Genomic DNA, 21,401 nt, shown 5'->3' on the forward strand with positions numbered 1-21,401 from the left:
TCTGATGACTGTAAAAGCTCCTTTGACTTTTTTTTCCCTTTGGTGTCTGTGCATCACTCAGCTCAATAAAACCATTAAGTTTTTTTTTTTTTTTTTTTTTTGGTCTTTTATCGTAAATCCGTCTTTGAGCAGGCGGTATGGAGACAGACAGGCTGACTGAACGACTAGCCCAGTCTCCACTGGCTATGGACGGGAATTGATTGGTCGCAGCTCTGTGAGCTAACAGGCAAACTGAGGGGCTCTTGGTGCAACTTCAGACCACATTACTGTATATAGTGCTGTACACCAGTGGCCACTTTCTTCCAACATCAACATGGGAATGCAAAGTTCCCAAACTTTTGACTCGAAAACACTTCTGATTGCTTTTGAATGTTCTCTTTGTTGTGCAAGTGAACATCTCTGGAAATTTTGATACCTGTTAATAGATGAAAGTAAACAAGCACATTTGCATTCACCTGTTGGGGTGTAATGGAACAGCTGTTCTCTTTTTACAATATCTGCATGGGTACTCTAGTGTGTTCAAGATGAAAGCCTGCCCATCTCCCACAGTGCACTGCCATCAGTGACTTCCTCTTCATGTGTTGGTCTTTGGAGAATTACAGAAGAGTCTTACTAAAAGTAGACCAGCGACTTTCCTTTTCCTCGATTGGGACACAGGAGTGCCGGTGAATCCACAATGACGGTTTTCACACAAAACAGTCACAGAGCTAATCACACAATTTCCCACATACAGGGATTGTTCAGCTGGGAGCACACTTTCAGCATTTCATATCAAAGTAGCACTAAAAAGTTACAAGCACTGACTTTTTCTTCATTATAATAAATGCGGTACAATTTTCGGATGTATTCAAAACAAGTAAAAATGCTCACAGAAGCCGCTTTTATTTGATTAAAAACAGTAAAAATAGTGAATTTTTAAAGCATTTTTACAATTCAAAATTGCCATTTTCTATTTTAACATATTTAAAATAATAATAATGTTTGAAATAGAAATCACTATAATGTATTTCTCATTACTTTTGATCATTTTAATGCATTCTTGCTGAATAAAAGTATAGATTTTTCTTTAAAAAATCTTACTAACCCCAAACTTATGAACAGAAGTGTATGTAAGGCACAGTAACATTATTTGATGGATTTAACATAAATGTGTCCCTGGACCACAAAACCAGTCATAAGGGTAAATTTTTCAAAATTGAGATTTATATATCAACTGAAAGCTGAAACTGAATAAATAAGCTTTCCACTTATGTATGGTTTGTTATGACAATATTTGGCTGGGATACAACTACCTGAAAATCTGGAATCTGAGGATGCAAAAATTCTAAATATTTAGTCCAAATGAAGTCCTTAGCAATGCACATCACTAATCAAATATTAAGTTTTGATATATTTACTGTAGGACATTTACAAACTATCTTCATGGAACATGATCTTTGTTTAATATCCTAAAGATTTTTGGCATAAAAGAAAAAAACAATATTTTTGACCCATAAAATGTATTGTTGGCTGTGGCTAAAAATATATCCCAGTCACTTAAGGCTGGTTTGGGGGTCCAGGGTTACAAATAACATCACAGGAAGCAAAATGTGCATATTTTAGTGAAGTTCACGTCTTACCTTCAGAAGGGTCCAGGCGTCGCGCCCTCCGGCCATGTTTGGAGTTGTTGTGGACAAACATGTTATCTGACACGGCCAGCACATGGCCGTCCACATTCACTGTTGTGGACACCACCACCTATGGAGACACCAAAGAATTTTTACAACCTATTTGTCTGCATGAAATTCACATGTTTTTGTGTCTGTTTGTGAGCATTCTCACCTGAAATCGCCTCATGTCTCGGGGATTCCCTGCATTTTTCAAACAGTTCTGATTACACTTGAGAAAGAATTTCAGGAAAAATCTGCAAAAGGAAAACAGAAACACTTTTAAGCAACTCGAACACATCGAACACACTCGAGGACAACAGCATCCATATATAAACAGCCACCAGTGAGTGATCTAGCCCCCTTTTAAAGACACTCTGTGTAGACGTATGATATGCAATTAGAGTTGAAGTTTGATTTTTCTTCCTTTATATCGAAGACCAACTCTAGCTTTGTTGATTTACTCGTATTTTTACCTCAGCCTGGCGCTATTGATCGGGAATGGATATCAATGAAGATGAGCAGTAATAGCCTCCGCTTCTGGAGGTGGGCTACAGTACGAAATGGATTGCAGTTTTAATGCATTTCCCCTGGCTGGCAATCTCTATGCATTCATCTCCTGGACCATAAGCCCCACTATTTTGATGGAGTGCTTTCCTTTTAATTGCCACATTATCACAATAATAATCCGGGCAGTTAACAACCAGCAAGGTCGCAGACAGCCATGTCACATTAACCACAGGATAACCTCCACCGCTGCCGCCCCACCGAGCGCACAGAGAGAAGGATGCTGGGAGAAAAAGCGGCGAGAGAAGCACCGTCTGCTATATAAATGGCCGGCATCTGCAGACGCCATTGATTCCTCCCTAATAAGACAGTAACAATATCTTTAAAAACACATGGTGCTAACTCAAGCGATGTTTTTAGAACCTCACTTTACCGCATGACATAATCACCATATATACTTTGACCCCATCAGCGCTCTTACGGAGAGATAGATAGGAAAGAGAGAAATCCGGCGAGAAAGATGGAGAGAAAGGGAGAAAGGCTGCTCTCTTTAGCTGGTATCGACTGATACTTGATCTGGGTTGCTCTGTTGGCTGCTAATGCCCTTTATGGCCATGGAATACAATAATATGGGGAACCCATCCCTGAGCTCCATTCATATGATATTGGAGTCCTTGGAAGGAGAGATATGGATCAATAAGGATTGAATTAAAACACAGCAGGAGACAAGGGCTGTAAGTGAAGCTCTTCTCAGATATTAGAGGAGTACTGTGTTTATACACCGCCCCAGTCACCATCTGAAAGTAGAAAACCCTGCCTGAATCGTGGGCTCAAACCCGTCCCGCTTTGGCGGTTCTGGAACAAAGTGGCGAAACGCAGAAGAGAGGGAGAGAGAGAGATGAGGGCGTGGAGGGGGAGAAGGAAGCACGTGACCGGAGAGAGTCCCGTAGGTCTAGACCTCTCCATCTGCCACTGGGCAGGAGTTAACAGGGAATGTGAGATTCCAGGTCTCATCCTGGAAAAGCGGCAATACTTCAAAGCAGGTCGGCTCCCTTCGGATCAGGGCAGGACTAGCCCAGTGTTTGGAAGAGTGCGGGAAAAGGGGGGGAAGAGCCGCCTTTAGTTGACAAGGCTTGGGATGGAATGGAGATCTCAGAGAGGAAAATGGGGGCGAGTGGAAAGACACGAGCAGGGCAGATTCTGAAAGAGTCCAGTGTAACCTTAAAGGAATATTCTGAGTTAAATGCAATTTAAGCTGTTTCAACAGCAAGTTTGGCCTGATGTTTATAACCACAGAAAATATTTAGACTCAAACCAAGAAATGCACAGAAATTTATGTTTATGGGGCACCCTATAGATGTTGCAAATCTCAAATATATTGCAATGATCAAAATAAATGTCATTACTGTGTAATTAACAAAAAAGTAAATATTACAATTATATACAAAAAATATGGTATATTAATGTTTACGTATATTTATAACTATATTTGAGAATTTATATCATACACAAGTTTACAGGTATAAGACATATCAACATTATACCGGCCATTGGACTATTGAATATAAATAATTAAAAGGCATTATCCTTGCTAATTAGCACAGAATGACAGAACAAAAGCAAATTGTATATACAATAATCGCATCATATCATGGCCATTTGCAGAAATACAGAGCGTTTTCATTTTTCAAGTGTGGATACATGTCATCCTAAAGTCCCCTCGAGGCCTTTGCAATGACTGATATTGTACCTGTGATACAAAGACCCCAATATGAAATGGACAGACGGCTATAGGAGAAGACAGAATGACAGAACATGCGAAATTGAGGTGTGGACAGAGAAAGACAGAGAGAGAAGGGAAAGACTAACTCTCACGCTGAACCTCTCCCTCCCCATCTAAAACTTATTAAAACAACATAAATAATTAATGACCTTCTAGAGCCAGGGCTCGGTTATTAGTCTCAGCATTTCTTTTTCTCCATCCTTCTCTCTGTCTCTCTTTCTGTCTTTTGCTGTCTCTCTCTCTCTCTTTCTGCTCTTAAAATAGTGGGTAAAGATAATGAGGGAGTTGGCGTCTCTGTTGTAAGCCGTCACCTCATTACGCTGGCCTGCAATCAATTACAGGGGGATGTGTGGCCCTGTCAGTCCCTAATGTGCCTCCAACTCCGAGTCAGGAATTACTGCTGGTCTACAGCACCCTCTCCACTTCTCTCTCTCCATTCCTCTGTCTCTAACATGAGGGACTGGCAAGGAAGGGACTCTAGGTCCGAAGAGACCAGAAGGGCTAGTTGAGTAGGCATCAGGTTGTGAAGGCCAGGGTCTCTCAACTGTAGCTCTGAGAAAAGCCCCTCATCTAGACTTGACCTTAGCTGTGTGAGAACACCTGACTATTTACAATAGACTGAGAACAAAACTTGAGAACTTGTGAATAACAAAGAGCAAAGTGTAAAATCTGAGCAAAATTATTATGGAATTAGAAGTCCCGAAAGAAAATGGTTACTCATTTAGAGCTCAGGACGCACTTTTTTTTTTTTTTTTCAGTGAAGTGTCAACTTTATCTCTCCTAAAATTCCAAAGGAGCAATAAAAACACATTAATGAAATGAGACACAGTATGAGTATAGAGGTTTAAAAATAGTTCTTCTCGGAAGAATTTGACGAGTTCGCATGGAGATTTCAAACTTTTTACTCCAGACTTTGATGTCTTAGGAAATCTGAGCACAGTTTGAGCTATTGTTGAGATCTTTTCAGAAACTCTAGAGGAGACAACTGGGAGATTATTAGTGCCACAGAAGAACATTCTGATAAAATGGAGATTTTCATTTAATGTATATTTTAAAAAAGTAGTTCATCCAAAAAAAAAGAAATTTCTGAAACTGTTTCAAGCTATAGGGGTCCAAAATGACATTGGAACCCAGTGACTTTCACAATACTGTATGGACAAATAACACTTTTATTTTTATTTTTATTTTCAAAATATCTTCTTTTGTGTTCCACAGAAGAATAAAAGCCAAACAAGTTTGAAATGACAAGGGGATGATTAAATGTTTTGGAGGTGAAATATCCCCTTAAATAACTTTTTCTCCACACTGAAAAACATTTGGTATAGGATTTACTTCAAACCTGTTTTCACCCAGAAGCTGCTGGTAACTTTCACAAACAATTACACAAAGAATTAAACATAAAATTTTGAAGTAGAAAGAATTAAATTGTGCTTTCTTGTAAAACATACTCCAATAATCTGTTATATATAAACTTACAGTGCAGACACATGCTTTCCAAGAGTAAGTGACTATAATTATAGTTCAGAATACATCTAGTTGAAACAGTCTTACACACATGCACACACAAAAATCCTCACATGATGTGTGAAAAAGAGCATCTATGTCTGCTCACCCATCATCTCACACACACATACGCACATCCCTGGAGTCTCTCACTTATTACGTTAGGCAAGAAGAAGAAAAAGGGAAAAAAAAAATCAATATTTCAGCAGAGGTATTTTTAAAAGCTGCCATGGCTCCAATTCTCGGCCACCGTTTGCTGCGAGCACTCGTTGCTTTCTATGAAAAGATGCTCTTTCTTTGGGATGCTTAAGACAGGAGGCGATCGCTCTCGTAGTCTCTGCATTAGATTAGCATGCTGCTTTTTGTCCCATTCACAATATTCGATTCTCTCAACACTCTGACTGACATCCATTTAACACACTGTATCAGAAAAAGTGGAATCAAAGCTCAACCATTTGTCTGCGCTTGCTCTGTCTAGCCCTCTGAACGGCCTGGTTGTAGCTAAGGGCGTGTGTAATTATTTTAAAGCCAAGTAATAGAATTTCTGGCAATAATTTAGCGCAGTCCAAGAATTTATTTTGTATAATAGCAAAGAGAACATTCCGGAAGTGAACTAGAGGTTATAATATAATTTTACAGACTTTGTCCTGAATTCAGAATCGTTTTAGTTAATGAGGACAGGATTATATTAACCATAAAGGTGTACAAAAAAAGGCAAAGTGTGGATATATGTGTAAGAGAGAGTGAGAGAGACTGGGACCCTCCTTTGCTTTCCTACACGTCATCAATTATTCACTAGCCAAGATGGCAATTACAGGACCATGTACAATCAGACTAAATATTTAATAAGGCACTCAAACAGTCTCTAGAACAGATCTTTGTCTCTCTCTCCTCAGTCTCATCCTTTACACTGCATCTACCATCCGCTCCACTGGCCTCCTACCTTTGTTATGAGTACAAAAACAGTTTATACAGCTCACAGACACATGCACGGATTAGAAATGAGCATTTCCTCTACGTTTCATTTGAATGAATAGGAAATGCATGTATATATTGAATGCATCTGGGGAGTTTGTAAAACATGAAGGGAACATTAGGGAATTTATGTGGATTTTAAAGAATTGGGAAATCACCTGCCTGTTAAAAGGCAGATTAAAAAGATAGTTCACCCAGAATAAAATTTTCTGTCATCATTTACTCACTCTAATTCCATTTTTTTTTCTGTAACATATAGAAGACATTCTGAAGAACTGTTTTTATATATATTTAATGAAGGTCAATGGGATCAGCACATTAACTTTGTGTGAAATTCAAATGTCCCCTAAAATAATATTTGAAATCTATATAAAAAAAATCTAATTACCATAAAAAAAAATCTAATTACCAGTTTGTAGTCAGAAAAATTTGGAAATAAATTAATTATTTTATTTAGCATGGAACCGTTTGATTCAAATCAGAATACTTTTTATTCATTAAAGACAACTAGAAGATTTTTATCACTGTTTCCCTCAAAAAAAAGGAAAAAAAAAATCAAACACAACTGTGTCATAACTATCTCATAACAAAGTGCTGAATTGCTAGAGACAAGGATGGGAAAATGAATCCATGACTTCACCATCTACATTCTGGGAAAATGGGAAAGAAGGAGGTACAGACAGAGAGATAAGAAATGAGAAGATCCTGCAAAAACTCTGATGGTGGGATGTTTGTTTGGATCAGTGAACAGTGTCCTTGTGTCTGTTTGTACTTAACGACAGAGACAGAAGATGAAGCAACTCGAATCTCAATCGCCCCTCCCTTGCTATCAGATTTCCTCAAGACCCTCCAAAGCATTATTTTGGCCTTTGTTGCCATGGCAAAGTACATATTTGTACCTCGAATTGAAATCAATCCATGACATAATGCAGTAAAGAGAGAGCGCGTAAAACACGTGAGCGCAGCTGACCTCACAACAGAAGAATGGATCAGAAATTACTGCAAGCTGCACTTCCTGAACAGAGCACAGTCACTCATTACGCCCATAAACGAAACCCCAGAAACCTGCCACACTTTCACACGGCCCATTATGTGAACAGAAACCACATTTCCTTGTGAAGTCTGAATCATTAGACTCAGCCCAATAAATATATATTTTATGAAACAACATACTCCATAATTGACTGTCAAATGTCAAAAGCGACTTTGTAGAGACTGCAGGGAACCAGAAGTAGATCTTACGGATGAGTTGGTCACCATCTGATTCCCTAGTCAGCCTTATGGGAAGGACTGAGTGAATGTGTCACGATAATATTTTGCTCTACATGTAGATCAAACCGTTAGACTTGACAGTAGATCAGCAGGGGAGACGACACAGTGTGTTCAGAGAACAATGTGTCATTTGTGAGCATCTGAGATCCTATTTACACCGAGACATCAAGTTATTAACGGGTTAAAGATATTGTGCTTTTTAAAATCTGTAAACACTTAAAAAAAAAAAAAAAGCAAGTGATGAGGAAAAAGAAAATAACTGGTGAGAGAGAGGATCCAACCTGTGTATTATATGTATATGTATCTAAATGTAATTATTTATTAATTCATATTATTATCTGTAACAATAAAAAAATTAAAACTCGGAAATTAGGCAATAATACTGTATATGTTAATAAGGTTTCATAAATTTAGGTTTCAGTTTTCATAGTGTTTCATTCATACACACACACACACACACACACACACACACATATGTACGTATGTGGGCATGTTTTTGTGACATATCAGGACACAACTCTGTATAATGACATGGGTATGACACAGGTATTACAAGGAGAGAGTGACTTATGAGGACATAACCCATCACCCCATTTTTCAAAACGCTTATAAATCATACAGAATGAGTTTTTATGAGAAAGTAAAAAATGCACAAAGTTTCCTGTGAGGGATAGGGTTAGGGGTAGGGTTGGTGAATGGCGATAGAATATACAGTTTCAACATTATAAAAACCATTACGCCTATGGGATGTCCCCACTTTTCACAAAAACAAACGTGTGTGTGTGTGTATATATATATATATATATATATATATATATATATATATATATATATATATATATATATAATTACTATGAAAACAGAATCTCCTTCACTGATGTATTGACCACCTCCTCATCCTTCCCTGAGTCAAGAACTGAAGTGGAAGGCCTGTAAGCAGTATATCTACTTCCCGAATTCCGTTACAACACTGTCTTCCAGCTCAACCATCACGGTTAACAGCCTGTCCAGTCAATCAAGCCGAAGAAGGAAGAGACGATGGAGGAGAAGAAAAGAAAACAAAGAAAATCCCTCCTTGATGTGTGTAGCCTGACAGCTCTATCCAAGCCCCCCAGTGTTGAGATCAAGCTGTCACTCTTCCACCATGGAAATAGAGGAATTGTGTGCTCAGATTTAAATACCGCCTATAATAGCTTCCCATCTATCAGGCCTGCTGGCCGGTTATTCTTAGACACATACATTAGCCCTTGGCCCAGATAGGAATGTCACCAGATTAAACATCCAATTTGTTAACCGGGCCAGGCCAGGGGTGCTGCTTCTTGACAGAACTTACAAACAAGCCCAAATGGCCCCATTTTTCACCCACAGGCCTGCTGGATTTTTCTGCTCAGACAGAGGGAAGCACTGCGGATGGGGAGGGAGAGAGGGAGGAAGCGTGGAAGGATTTTTTTGTGGGTGGAAAGACGAGGAGAAATGGTAGGTGTTTTCTGAGGCCACTTAATCTCAGGAAGAGCCATAAAGACTAAAAAGGAGTTTTTGTCATGCAGTATTAATTTCGGGAATATTCCCTCATTAAAGCACGGCAGAAACAGATATTCCGTGGAAGCCTACAGTAAGTCTCTCTCTCACTGCCAAAACACAAGCATACAGCATGCTGAGTTGTTTCTTAGTGGGATTCTTTCCCATGCATCGTTACGACTGAGGGAAAATAAACAGAATAATTTAAAAAGATTGTTCTAAAAAAAATTAGCTCACCCAAAATTATTTTCATTAGTCATTATTTACTCACCCACATGTCTTTCCGTTTTATTTTTATTTTTTCAGTGGGATGCTATTAACCACTGTAACAGAAACATTGAGTTGAACATGAGCACTGGATGAGTCTGATTCATGAATGAATCATTCAGAAACTGGATCAAACAATTCCCTGGAAGGCAACAACGATTTGCTAAGCAACTTCTTTAACGAAGGCACAAAACTTGTTTTATCTTTAGAAATTGCTAGTAACATTAAATTAAACATGACATTTTGAAGCAGAAAACTTTACTTTCATAGGCCAATTTTATGGTGCATTTCAGTCGTTTTGGAGTTTCCTCATGCACCTTTACTATATTGAAAAGACCTAACTTTTAATATTCTTCAAAAACATAAGAAAGAAATTCATACAGATCATATGTAAATAATGACAGAATTTTCATTTTGGGCTGAACTATTCCTTTAAAGTCAATGGGATCGGGAAACATCCCACGCTGTCAGACAGCACTAATCCTCGGCAGCGGCCGTGTCAAAGCCTAGCGAGCGAACAGATATATTCACTGAAGATGAAGTTGTAGATTAGAGCGTGTGAAGGCCCTGTGGACAGATTGGGAGCATATTGGGGAACAGAGGGAGAGACAGTGAACCAGATGCCACCAGTTAAAACCCTCCGAATGGGAGAAAGAGTGAGAAATATGGGCGTCCGGCACTGCTCGGCTGGTGGAAGCCGTCCGTGGGGAGATGTCTTACTCAGGGGAGGGAGTGAATGAAGCTGTGAGGTCACTGCACGCTACAGCGACTGTCAGTGCTTTCACTGTAAGCTGTTAGATCTGATGCTCAGTGTTTACTGTATTTTTATATATTTTTTATATATATATAATTAAAAAAAATATGCATTTTGTAATTGAATGCATGTTAAAAAAATAAATGTATATGTCAAATGTAATTAGCCTTGAGGGCAGTGCGCCAACATAAAATCTTAAAAAGGTTTATATGTTTATAATGCTTTTGCAGAAATCATCCATTCACATTCAGATTTGGCCAGTCCAATTCATTCCCGAAATATATAGATTTTTTTTTTCAGAATTTTCATACAATGAGGGTAAATGATGATTATTGACTGTCAAAATTAACCCCAAAAAGAACATTCAGGATTCCAAATAAATTAATTAACATCTCCTTATGTGATCCACAGAAGAGCTACATTCACTCGGTTTTGGAACAACGTGAAAAAGCCAATGATGACAGTATTCCCAACCCTTTTAAAACAGTCACACAAATCTTAACAGTTACTGAGAATGTAGATATGCTGGATTGAAATCCAGCTCCACAGTCAGATGTTCCAGCGTTTGAACCGGAGCCAAACGCGAGGTAAATCAGAGGGCTAAGTGAGTGCACCACAATACATATGAGAGTCCTTTAAGACCGGGAGAATAAAAGAGTCAGCCAGTGAAATAGCCTCTGCCTCTTTAAGTAGAAACTAATATAATTTCTCTCACGCCAGCAAACAGGAGTATTTTATTATTCCAAAATCGTTCTTCGGGGGAAAAGTGATTTATACCTCACTTTATCTGTCAGACAAATGTTTCTCTTTATGGCTATTACCATTCCGAACCGGCGGCAGGCAACACAAAACTAATATAGTGTGTGAAGTATTTAATTAAGTATCTGGGTAGGGATGGCTGAACGTCTTGCTTTATTGAACCAAAATTAAAAATAACTCCTCCATTTGAATAACGCCTTGGGCTTGCCTCTCATCCGCCTCATTTTAATATCACTCATGCCACTTTAACCTTTTCAAGCACCGCGTCCGTCATTTGTTTGTCAATCGGGAGAAATCTGCCAAACACATATGCACGCGCCAACTTGAGTCGCTCTCAAACAGCTTTACAAAACCATGTCAGAATCTTGTAAACAAGGAACACAAACACCTCCAGGTCAGTCGGGCTGTTTTTCAACTGTGTTTTGCTTTGTTTTTGAAGTGGGGCAGAAGAAAAGACGAAGTCAAAACGAAGAAAAGCCAACGTATCAGCCCTAGATACAGTATGTTGATTGCATCAAATGCACACATGATGCAATGCTTACATAGTAAATGTAATTTGCACGAGCTTTGAAGTGTTTAGAGAGCAGCAGCCATTTTGGGGAGCATCAGACACTGGGTTTAATTAAACACGACGCGAACACAAATAATGGAGGGAGAGAACTTATTCTGAACGCGAACACCACCGAAAACAAAATCGAATTACCACGAACGGGGCCGGGTCTGCCAGAAAAGATGAAAGTCCGCTCTTCATTCAGGGTGAAAAGAGTGCGAGTGAGAAAGAGGGAAAAAAAATCCAGATGCAGGTTTTAAAATCACAGAGCAGATATTATCCATCTGTTTGGCACACCTCATTCTCTGCTGCATTGAGGAGACGGTCATGGACAAGGTGAACCCAGCATCACCATCTGGCTGTGTGATGGCCTGGACAGAACCGAGGACAGTTACACACTCCAGAGAAACACACACACACACACAAAGTCGCCAACATCTTCTCAGAATCTCTTCAATTGTACGCAAGTCTCCTCTTTTCTTCCTGATGGGGCTTTGTTTGGAGGAACACATCGTACCAGGTTACGGTTTTGCCAATAAGCAAAATGTTGTTGGTTCCGGTCCCCAGAAAGGGTTCAAAAAGCATGTGTGCAAGAGGAAAGTTGGGTTTCTTGTTCACTCAGGCGGACTATGAGTGGGGTGAGTTTGACTAAATGAGAATCTGTTCAACACTGAATCCAGGCCTGCAGGTGAAGACTTTATGTTTTGATTTACATTCCGTGGAAATTTGATGAATGTCACTTCCCCCCGTGTTCTCAAATCAGCATCCCGTCTGGTGAGGCTCAAAGTTGCCAGAAAAGCCCTGAGTGATGAGTGAGCTCAGACGTGAATGAGTAACAGTTTGACAATGATAGAAAGCTGCCAATGCTGGGGAAAGAGAGAGGTCAAGCGTTTATCCACGGCTGCCTCCAGATTGCAAACTTACACCTGATGAACACAAACGCTCTTGTTTGTTAAACAGCAGAATGGATTTACTCTATGTACTCGGCCGGGCGGTTACGCTCAGATAGTGTATTGATTTATTGGAGGCTGGTCACTTGGGATGGAAGATTTAAACTGTAGCACGCTGTGGGGTTTGGGGTTATGTGATTTGTACGCCATTAAATCCAGCGTGACTGAAGTAGACTGTTTGGTCTGCGCTGGCATACAGGTGCTATGTGCTTATTAGTGGTTAAAGAAGAAAACACACTGTCAGAGGGTGATGCCACTATAAGTACAGTAAGAAAGAACAGAAAATCTCCCCTTTTCAGAGAAATTGGTTTCAGTCTAAATTAGATGTTTATTTTAGGATGTCCCGCTTTCACTGTGTTAATAATTTATTGTGCATATTTATATATTTTTTTAAATCTATGAAATTATGCAAAGAACACCAAGGAGAGCTTGGAGTTTGATACAAAACTCTTTAATTTGTTGTGTAATTATTGTTATTTAATCAAATAAAATTATTTTAAACTGGCTTTACCATCATATTCTTATCAGAAGCAAAATATTATTTTTTAAAAATAATAATTCCCATTAAATAAACTGTATTATTATTATTATTATTATTATTATTATTATAAAATATTGAATCATATTTATATACTATTTTATTAATTAATCTACAATCCTAAGTTACCAGTCTTCAATAAATCAATGCAATCTGCACATAATTTCTTGCCCAAACAAACAAATATATAAATATAATTTTATAAGTTAAAAATCTAGATCTATATGATATAAAATGAATCAATGAATAAATAAACAAATAAATAAATAATATAATTTTATAAGAAAAAATCTAAATCTATATTATATAGAATGAATCAATAAGTAAATAAAAACAATTATAATAATAAAAAAAAAAAATAATGATAAATTTGTGTCAGGAGTACATACTCTCATCACTGCAGCACAGAAACAACTTTTTTTATTTTTTCTGGTTTGATAAAAGTGGCCAGAGTAATTTAGAGAGGAAATAGAAAATAAAAAAGATCTCAGAGAATGAATTTGATCAGACCGCTATTGCCACGAGTCAACATATTGATCCTGGTGCGGCCCTGGATTCAGGTTGTAGCATATTTCATTTGTGCGGATGTGTTGATAAGTTCTGGAAGATCTGATAAGTGATGTTAGCGGTGTCCTGTGGGATTTACAATCTCCTATACAGTCTATTAGACTTTCGTCCCATTGTGCAAGATGTATTGCGAAAGAGGACATCGGCTAGGATCTCCTTTTCAGGACTGTTCCACACAGGTTCCCACATCACAAAAGAGCAGCATGGGGACGGTGCCACTTTCCAAGGAGGACAAACAGAGAGAACAGCTCCTGTCACATCCAGTCAGAACGTGTGAGATTAAAATAAGCTGCCACTCAATTAATAAATCACCTCCTCCCTTACAGCTGTGGGAGCAGCTGGTCTCTCTGGCACTAATAACAAAGAGTGAGGGGCTGAGGAAAATGAGGAGGAGGCCCGAGGCCCTATGGTGTGACAGCACCTCCTCAGCAGTCTGAGAGGAGCTAACAGAGGACTTCATCACCCAAAAGGAAAAACTGTACTGCTCAGACATGGCTCTTACAAAGCTCAAGAGACATATTGTAGATCTCATTAATGTTTCATTAAAATTTTGTATCTCCAAAAATAAAATAATAATTAAAAGAGAAAATAACACAGTGGTTGACATAAAGTATGGCAATTAAATAACTATTTAAATGAAAGCAATTTATATTAAATTAAATTACAAAATAATTATAGAAAGTTAAAATGAAATTGTGTGTGTATATATATATATATATATATATATAGAGAGAGAGAGAGAGAGAGAGAGAGAGAGAGAGAGAGAGAGAGAGAGATTTAAACAAATATATACAATATTTAGAATTTCTTTTTTTTTTTTGATTCAATTATAAATAAATATTAGTAAACAAATTTTTTTTTTAAAAATCAGTTGTGAAGTGCATAGATAACTCACTTTTTTTGTCACAAAAAAACAGAAGAAAAAAATTTCACAGGAGAAAAATCTGAGAAACAGGACTCTAGTTTCTCTCCTGACTGTTGTCTATGAGAAACTATTGAGATATTAAGTTCTCATTTGTGATTTGTCTTTACTAAAAGAACAGCTGAGGAAGAAATGCACCCTGCATTTCAATCTTCAAATAATCAATGAAACTCTAAGGAGGGAAAAGTTCTGCATAAGTGGAACCGAACTGCTATAAAAACAGCCGATATTTCAGTGTGGCAGTCTGCCGAGGGACAGAGTGGGATGGAGAGCGAAAAAGAACAGGAAGAAGGGGCCCAAAGAGAGCGGTGCAGGTGCGAAGCTTGGACTCGTCCCAGTCCCACACACTCCATTCGTGCATACGCACTCAATCACACAGGTCACAAACCAACACACCCTTCACTGCACTGATCTCGCCAAATACCTCTCATGACAAAGGAATTATCTCAGCATCAGCTGCTGGGCGTGCTCACTCGCATTCTCTCACTCTCTCATTCTCTCATTCCCGAGATCTTCAGCCAGTCCGGTGTCATCTTAGCAACTGAGTTTGTGTATGTATAATATGGATACTGTATACAGCGCAAAACAAACAGAGCCGTAACAAATAGCAACAGGAGGCTGAGTCGAGATCAAAATGGTCAGCATAAACAAACATGCGCACACTCACACGCACAACACCAGAATTCCCTGGGAATGGGCTTATCGCCCGATCTGATTGGCTGAATTTTGGATACTGGATGAATGTGATGGTTGAAAAGAAGTAGAGCGCATGAGAAATTATACATCACGGAATTCTGGAGCCTTTCAGAGAGTAAATGTCATTTTTACTGCCATGGCATTATAAAAGCATTTTGTTTGTTTTTTAAGATTTCTTGGTTTTCCGAATGGAATAAGTGACTCATCAGGGACTGCCAGCTACGGAAGCTTCCGACACTGAATTAAAAAAAAAAGTTGCGACTTATCTTACAATTCTGACTTTTTCTCGCAATTCAGAGTTCTGAGTTCTGATACATAAACTTAGAATTGTGAGACATAAACTCAAATTTGCAAGATATTAACTAAATTTGAACAGAAAACTTTTAAACTAGCAGTTTCAAGTAAAATAGTATTGTCAGAATAGTGAGATAAAAAGTAAATTAACAAGCTTGTTTTTGCCAGGAAATAAACAATAAATAATTAACAATTTTGAGTTGTATGTTGTTGTTACACACAACATGAAATCACAATTGCAAAAAAAGAAATCCAGCATTGTGCATCGCATTTCCTGTGGCTCAAGTGGTAGAGCATTGCATCTACCACATCAGAGCGTTAGCAGCGCAATGTTGTGGGTTCGATTCCCAGGGAACACGTTAGGTAAAAAATGTTAGCCTGAATGCACTGTAAGTCACTTTGGATAAAAACGTCTGCTAAATGCATACATTTATTTTGTTTGTTGATATGTCTGTGTGTATATATATATATATATATATATATATATATATATATATATATATATATATATAAATACAGAATAATGGTGGAAATAATCTTCCATAGCTGGAAACATCTAACCGAAAGATAGCAAAAATAGCCGATGATATTTTAGGAATGTTGAGGAATGCTTTTAAAAGTTGCAATTTGTGCTTACTGCTAAAAACTTAAGTAGTAAGCTAAAGTTTTAGCTGCACACCTCGTTCTGTTGTAAACACATCACCGGGACTTTTTCAGAGCAGAGATGCTGTTGTTCAAGTCACCTGTTTCTCCTTATCACAGCGTTTTATGATGTCACCATGTTCTCGCAGAGAAAGGAAACATGGGAAGCGAGCAGAAAGAGAGAGAGAACTGTACACACACACTTACACAGCCCTGATTTGTAGGAGAAGCCACTGCGCAATTGAAGCAATTTGTTCTTTGCCATCTACGACACATGGCCAGACGAAACGCAGCCCTACTAATTGCTCTGCCTGTAACCCCCACCCTTTTCCAAAGCTACCTCACACACACACACACACACACACAAACAAACACACATGCAAATGCACGCGCATTCGAGCCAGGCAGCCAGGTCAGGAAGGTCGCGAGGGAACTGGACCGATTGTGGATTTCTCTCTCCTCCGCTTCAGTCCAGTTTCAGTCTCCATTCAGTCGGGCTGCTAAATGCCTCATCAACATGTTTAATCAAATTAGTAAGCAGCCAAAAATTGACGCTTTTCATTAATTATACAGGATAATTCTAATTGCAAATTCAAATGTATTCGCTCTGAACAGAAGGTGTTCAGTAATATTTCAGGGAATTTGCATATTAAATGGGGGTCGTTCTGCATTATGTATGATAATATATGCGCATTGTCTTTATTTTTAACTTGCGGGCCATATGCGCCGCTGCTTGCCAGAGCAGGTGAAAAAAGTCCGGAGTGTTTAATTTTGTTGAACAAACGCGCCGAGGCGGCTTGTCAAGGGCTGTATGGTCGGTGTCAATCTTTTTTGTCTTTTTTCTGTTTTCCCGACCCTTCTTTTGATTACAGCCAGCAGCGCGGCCACCAGTAAACAAACTCAGATGTGCGCCTGAACAGGAAACAGGAAGTCCCATGCGTCCGACTCTTCTTGTGTCATTCGGTTTTTGTTGTCACTGGGTTCGATTCATCTCGTCTAGGCTGTGTCAGAGCCACCCCATCAGCATTTCTGCCTTGCCAGGGGTGGATGTCCTCTGCCATGTGGCCATCGTGGCAGTCTGCATTAGACCAGACAATGAGCAGTGTCCGCAAAATCTGAGCCAGACACAAACAACGCACTCAGAGAATATCGCATTTCCCACTATAATGACTTCGAGTTCTTCATGATCATGACCATGTCTAGCCGTAATGAGCTACACTTCAAAGCTAAATTCTCACAGTGAGAGTACCAGGCGTTACAATAATACTGCTTTTCTATTTATTTACATCTGAAGAACCTGTTTCACAAAAGGTTTAATGTGGCGAAATAAGTTTCTTCAGATTATAGAAAGTTAAGAAAGAGATGGTTCTTTAAAGAACCTTTGACTGAATGGTTCTTTGTGGAACCAAAAATTGTTCTTCTATGGCATTACTATGAAGAACCTTTGAAGCACCACTATTTTTAAGAGTGTGGGTTATATTAAACACTGCATAACTGCATAACATATGTTATTTAGTATATAACCTTACATACAACAATGTTCATAAGTTGTTGGGTCGGTATAATTTTCTCATGTTAAAAATGTTGTTTTTATTTAATACATGAAAAATACAGCAAAAACAATAATATTTTAAAATATTATGACAATTTACTATTTTAATACATACAGAAACATTTACTTTTATTGTCAAATATATATATATATATATATATATATATATATATATATATATATATATATATATATATATATATATTTTTTTTTTTTTTTTTTTTGTGGAAACCTTGATACATTATATATTATCATGCTGAACCTAATTTTTTTCCTGTAAAAATCTATATAAATAGGCATATAAAGATGTAAAATACAATATAATATAATACATTAACTTATATACTAACTTTACTTGAGAATCAATATGGCATAAGATATTGAGACTTGTCTAGATTTATAGTTTCTTTAATATGTGTTTTGGCTTACTTTCTTTTTTTATAAGGGAAAAATCTACCAGTGCAGTAAAAAAAAAAAAAGGAAAAAAAGGAAAAAAAAATACCCTGGTAATATAAATGCATGAAAGAAAGTCTTTCATTTTTCATGAAAATTACATTTTTCTTGGTTATATGGACAATACACTATTAACGCATTGTTAACAGCCTATGTTATACGCTTCCAAAAATGAAAATAAATAGGCCATGATGTGGAAGAAGTACTACAAAAGTTACTGCTATTTTAATTAGAGTTATAATGAGTAATTTAATTCTAATGGGTAATGCAACATTGTAATTTGTTAGACAGCATCCCCCTCCACTGCTAAACGCAGTGTGGAACTGATTCAGGTGGGGGATCCAGGTACAGACAGGAGTGAAAACCGATGCTCCAGTTGAACCGGAATACAAAGACTCCAGGAGCCCAAGCTGCATCTCAACTGTCATTAAATTTGCAAGCTGTTTTATTGGAATCAGTTTAAAACAAGATAGACGTGTAAATGGGTATCAGCTTCTGTGTTACCGCCTGGCCCGGTCCCAAGTTAGTTTTCTGACGAAAAAAGGAGTGATTCTTCAAAAGGAGATGAAAGGAGCGTTTTTCGCCGTGGAGAGAGCAGAACAATGATGTGGTTCGGGAAATTGAACTTCGTTTATTTAAAATTACTCTATGCTGTTTGAACTTGACGCAACATTACCCAGCTGCACGTACAGGGAGAGTCGGCCGAATTGCATTAGTGAGAATCACAAACTGCATCCCTGTACTTTCAGGGTACAAATCTCATTTTCCTTTCACTAAGAACACACACCAACACTCACAGACAGACGGGATATAGACTCGGACCCCATTCGAAGTGTCAGTCTGAAGTCTCTTATTTAACGCTTATTGATTTTTCTGAAGTGTTATCTTCATCAAGCTGTGTTTTTTTTTACCTTTTAAAACAGTTTGGCAGAAACTGACATGTTCTTTAGAGCTGATGCGGAGGTGTTAATGCACCTTGGACTGGCAGAGGAGGGGCTGGTAAGACCCTTTAAAGGTAAAGATTAATTACAGGCTGTGGTGAGGTGATGAACAGCGCGCGTGTGTGTGTGTGTGTGTGTGCATGTGTCTGTGTGAGGGATGATGACAGCGCTCTTAATGAGCTGAGATCACAGTTCCCAGCATTCCATCTCCGTTATACAGGACGGTCTTTATTAAGCGCCGCGCACTATGCTGTCACAGGCTTTAAACGTGTTCACACCAGCGCATATTCACCTGTCCAACACCGTGCACACGCTGCTTTAAGAAACCAGGCTGATCTATCAATTCAGATACACCCTCATTCTGAAGAACAGATTGCATACATAAATTAAACACGCAGACAAAAGAAGACATCAAGAAATGAAGACAAGTCTTGAAGTATGAAAGGTTAAAACAATAATGGAAGACTTCCAAGGGTGAGCTGTGTTAGAGAAAAAACGTTAAAGCTGTAGCTACATAAGCTTAAAGCTTATTATCATTTTAAAAGTCAAACTTAACTATACTACTGTGTAAAATTTCAGGGTCGGATAGATTTTTTTATGTTTTTAAAGGTCTCATTCATCGAAAATGCAGTTATTTGATCAAAACATTACAATATTAAATCAAATGAACTGTTTTCAGTGTCACAGGATGCTGTTGAACATTTCTTAATATTAAAAATGTTAAAAGCAGTGTAGCTTTTTTTGGAAATAATTATAATTTTTCAAATCTTCTTGATGAATAGAAACTTCAAGAGGACAGAATTTACATGAAATAGATTCTTTTTTTTAAATAATGTAAAAGTCTTTACTGACTATTTTTTTTAATCAATTTTATGGTTCCACACTGAAAATATTGATTTCTCTCTCAAAACATTATAAAATAAAATAAGATCTAGTGTATGTTACAAACGTGCGAACTAAAATAGATATCTACACTGAAGAAAAATAAAAAATTTTGCTACATAGAAGACAAAAAATACAGCAGAAAACCTAAAATTGCATGCACAAGAACCAACAGAATCAATTTTGTGATCCATTCAATTTACTTGAATCGTTGGTCAGCTAAACTGTATTACAGAGAAACAGCGATGTAGTATTTTGCTACATGGCTGCTTGTTGGATAAAGTCATTTATTGCTGGAAAAAATACTGGTGTTGTCATGCTACTTGGAAATAAAGCTAACTTTGGATAAAAGAGTCTGCTAAATTATTAAATGTAAACTTTTACTTAGTAAAAGTTAGCAACACATGTCTAAGTACGGCATCATTTCCTGCCATTTTTTTTTTTTTTTTTGCCATGTTTAACCTAAATGAAAGAATACATAAATCCTCTATATTGCATTTGAAATCATCTCATCACAGGAATGATTTCTATCTCTCCTCTATTAAAGCCAGCAGTCCCTCCGGGCGCCAGCGTCATGGCCGCCAGCAGCGTACTCAAGCCCAGCCATGGGTAAGTGTGAGCTGGCAGGCCCGAGAGAGGCTTTGGCTCCGCTAGTCTGTGAATACTGGAGTCCACTACCACCGCATGCCCAGGACGGGGGGTCCGTCCAAGGACACATTGCTCCTGGAGAAGGACCCTGGACAGATGGGCGGCTGGATCTCAGAAGTGTACACTAACCACTGATGTCAGGCCAGAATTGCTCACTGTTTGCCAACGGTAACATTATGCTCACTTTCTAGTCAGTTATGACTGAGGACACTTGACATATATTGCTCGTTTCTAAAGAGCCCTCGCATGTAGTTCATTCGACATTCAAAACAAGTAAATATTAATTCAAATGCGCACGCAGCACATAACAGCTTCGTTTCATTGCCGTTAAGCTACCGATGTTTACCCGACACCCATTTGTTTTGTATGTGTAGCCTGACCGGGTGATTTAGAGGCAGCTCTCAGTCTGTTTAATGACAGTTATTTCCTCCCATAAGAGCAGCTCTGAATTAGTGCTCAAATATGATCCCTTATTACAGTCAATAAAACATGCCATTCTAATTATGAGCAAGTGAAGCAGCTCAGCATGAAAAAAAAAATAGATGTCTCTATCAGAACGTTTGCTGCTAATGCTTGAGAATGGAAAATATCAGTAGTACAATCGAAACCCGTTTTGATGGTTATTTCAAACAATGACATTATACTTTACAGCCTATTTTCATGTTTTTCCCTCAGCTGTGCGTATGGATTTGAATAATAATCATATATCACTGCATGCAACACATAATATTCTGTGCTGGTCTGATATCTAATGATGCCCAGATGGATGGTGGTGTGTGTTT

At 38.1% G+C, this 21,401-nt stretch overlaps 1 protein-coding gene across 5 annotated transcripts in view; it reads right to left on the minus strand.

Moving 5' to 3' along the window:
• Positions 1–21,401, minus strand: part of LOC127970907 (transcription factor COE3-like) — a 102,202-nt gene that overhangs the window by 33,619 nt on the left and 47,182 nt on the right. For all 5 annotated transcript variants that reach the window (XM_052573612.1, XM_052573611.1, XM_052573615.1 and 2 more), the window contains exons 7-8: positions 1,822–1,903; positions 1,620–1,737 (exon numbers count right to left, since the gene is read on the minus strand). In XM_052573612.1, coding sequence (XP_052429572.1) covers positions 1,620–1,737; positions 1,822–1,903 — 200 coding nt within the window. The remainder of the gene's footprint in view (positions 1–1,619; positions 1,738–1,821; positions 1,904–21,401) is intronic.

Source organism: Carassius gibelio, chromosome B14 (genome assembly GCF_023724105.1).
Source record: "Carassius gibelio isolate Cgi1373 ecotype wild population from Czech Republic chromosome B14, carGib1.2-hapl.c, whole genome shotgun sequence".
NCBI lineage: Eukaryota > Metazoa > Chordata > Actinopteri > Cypriniformes > Cyprinidae > Carassius > Carassius gibelio.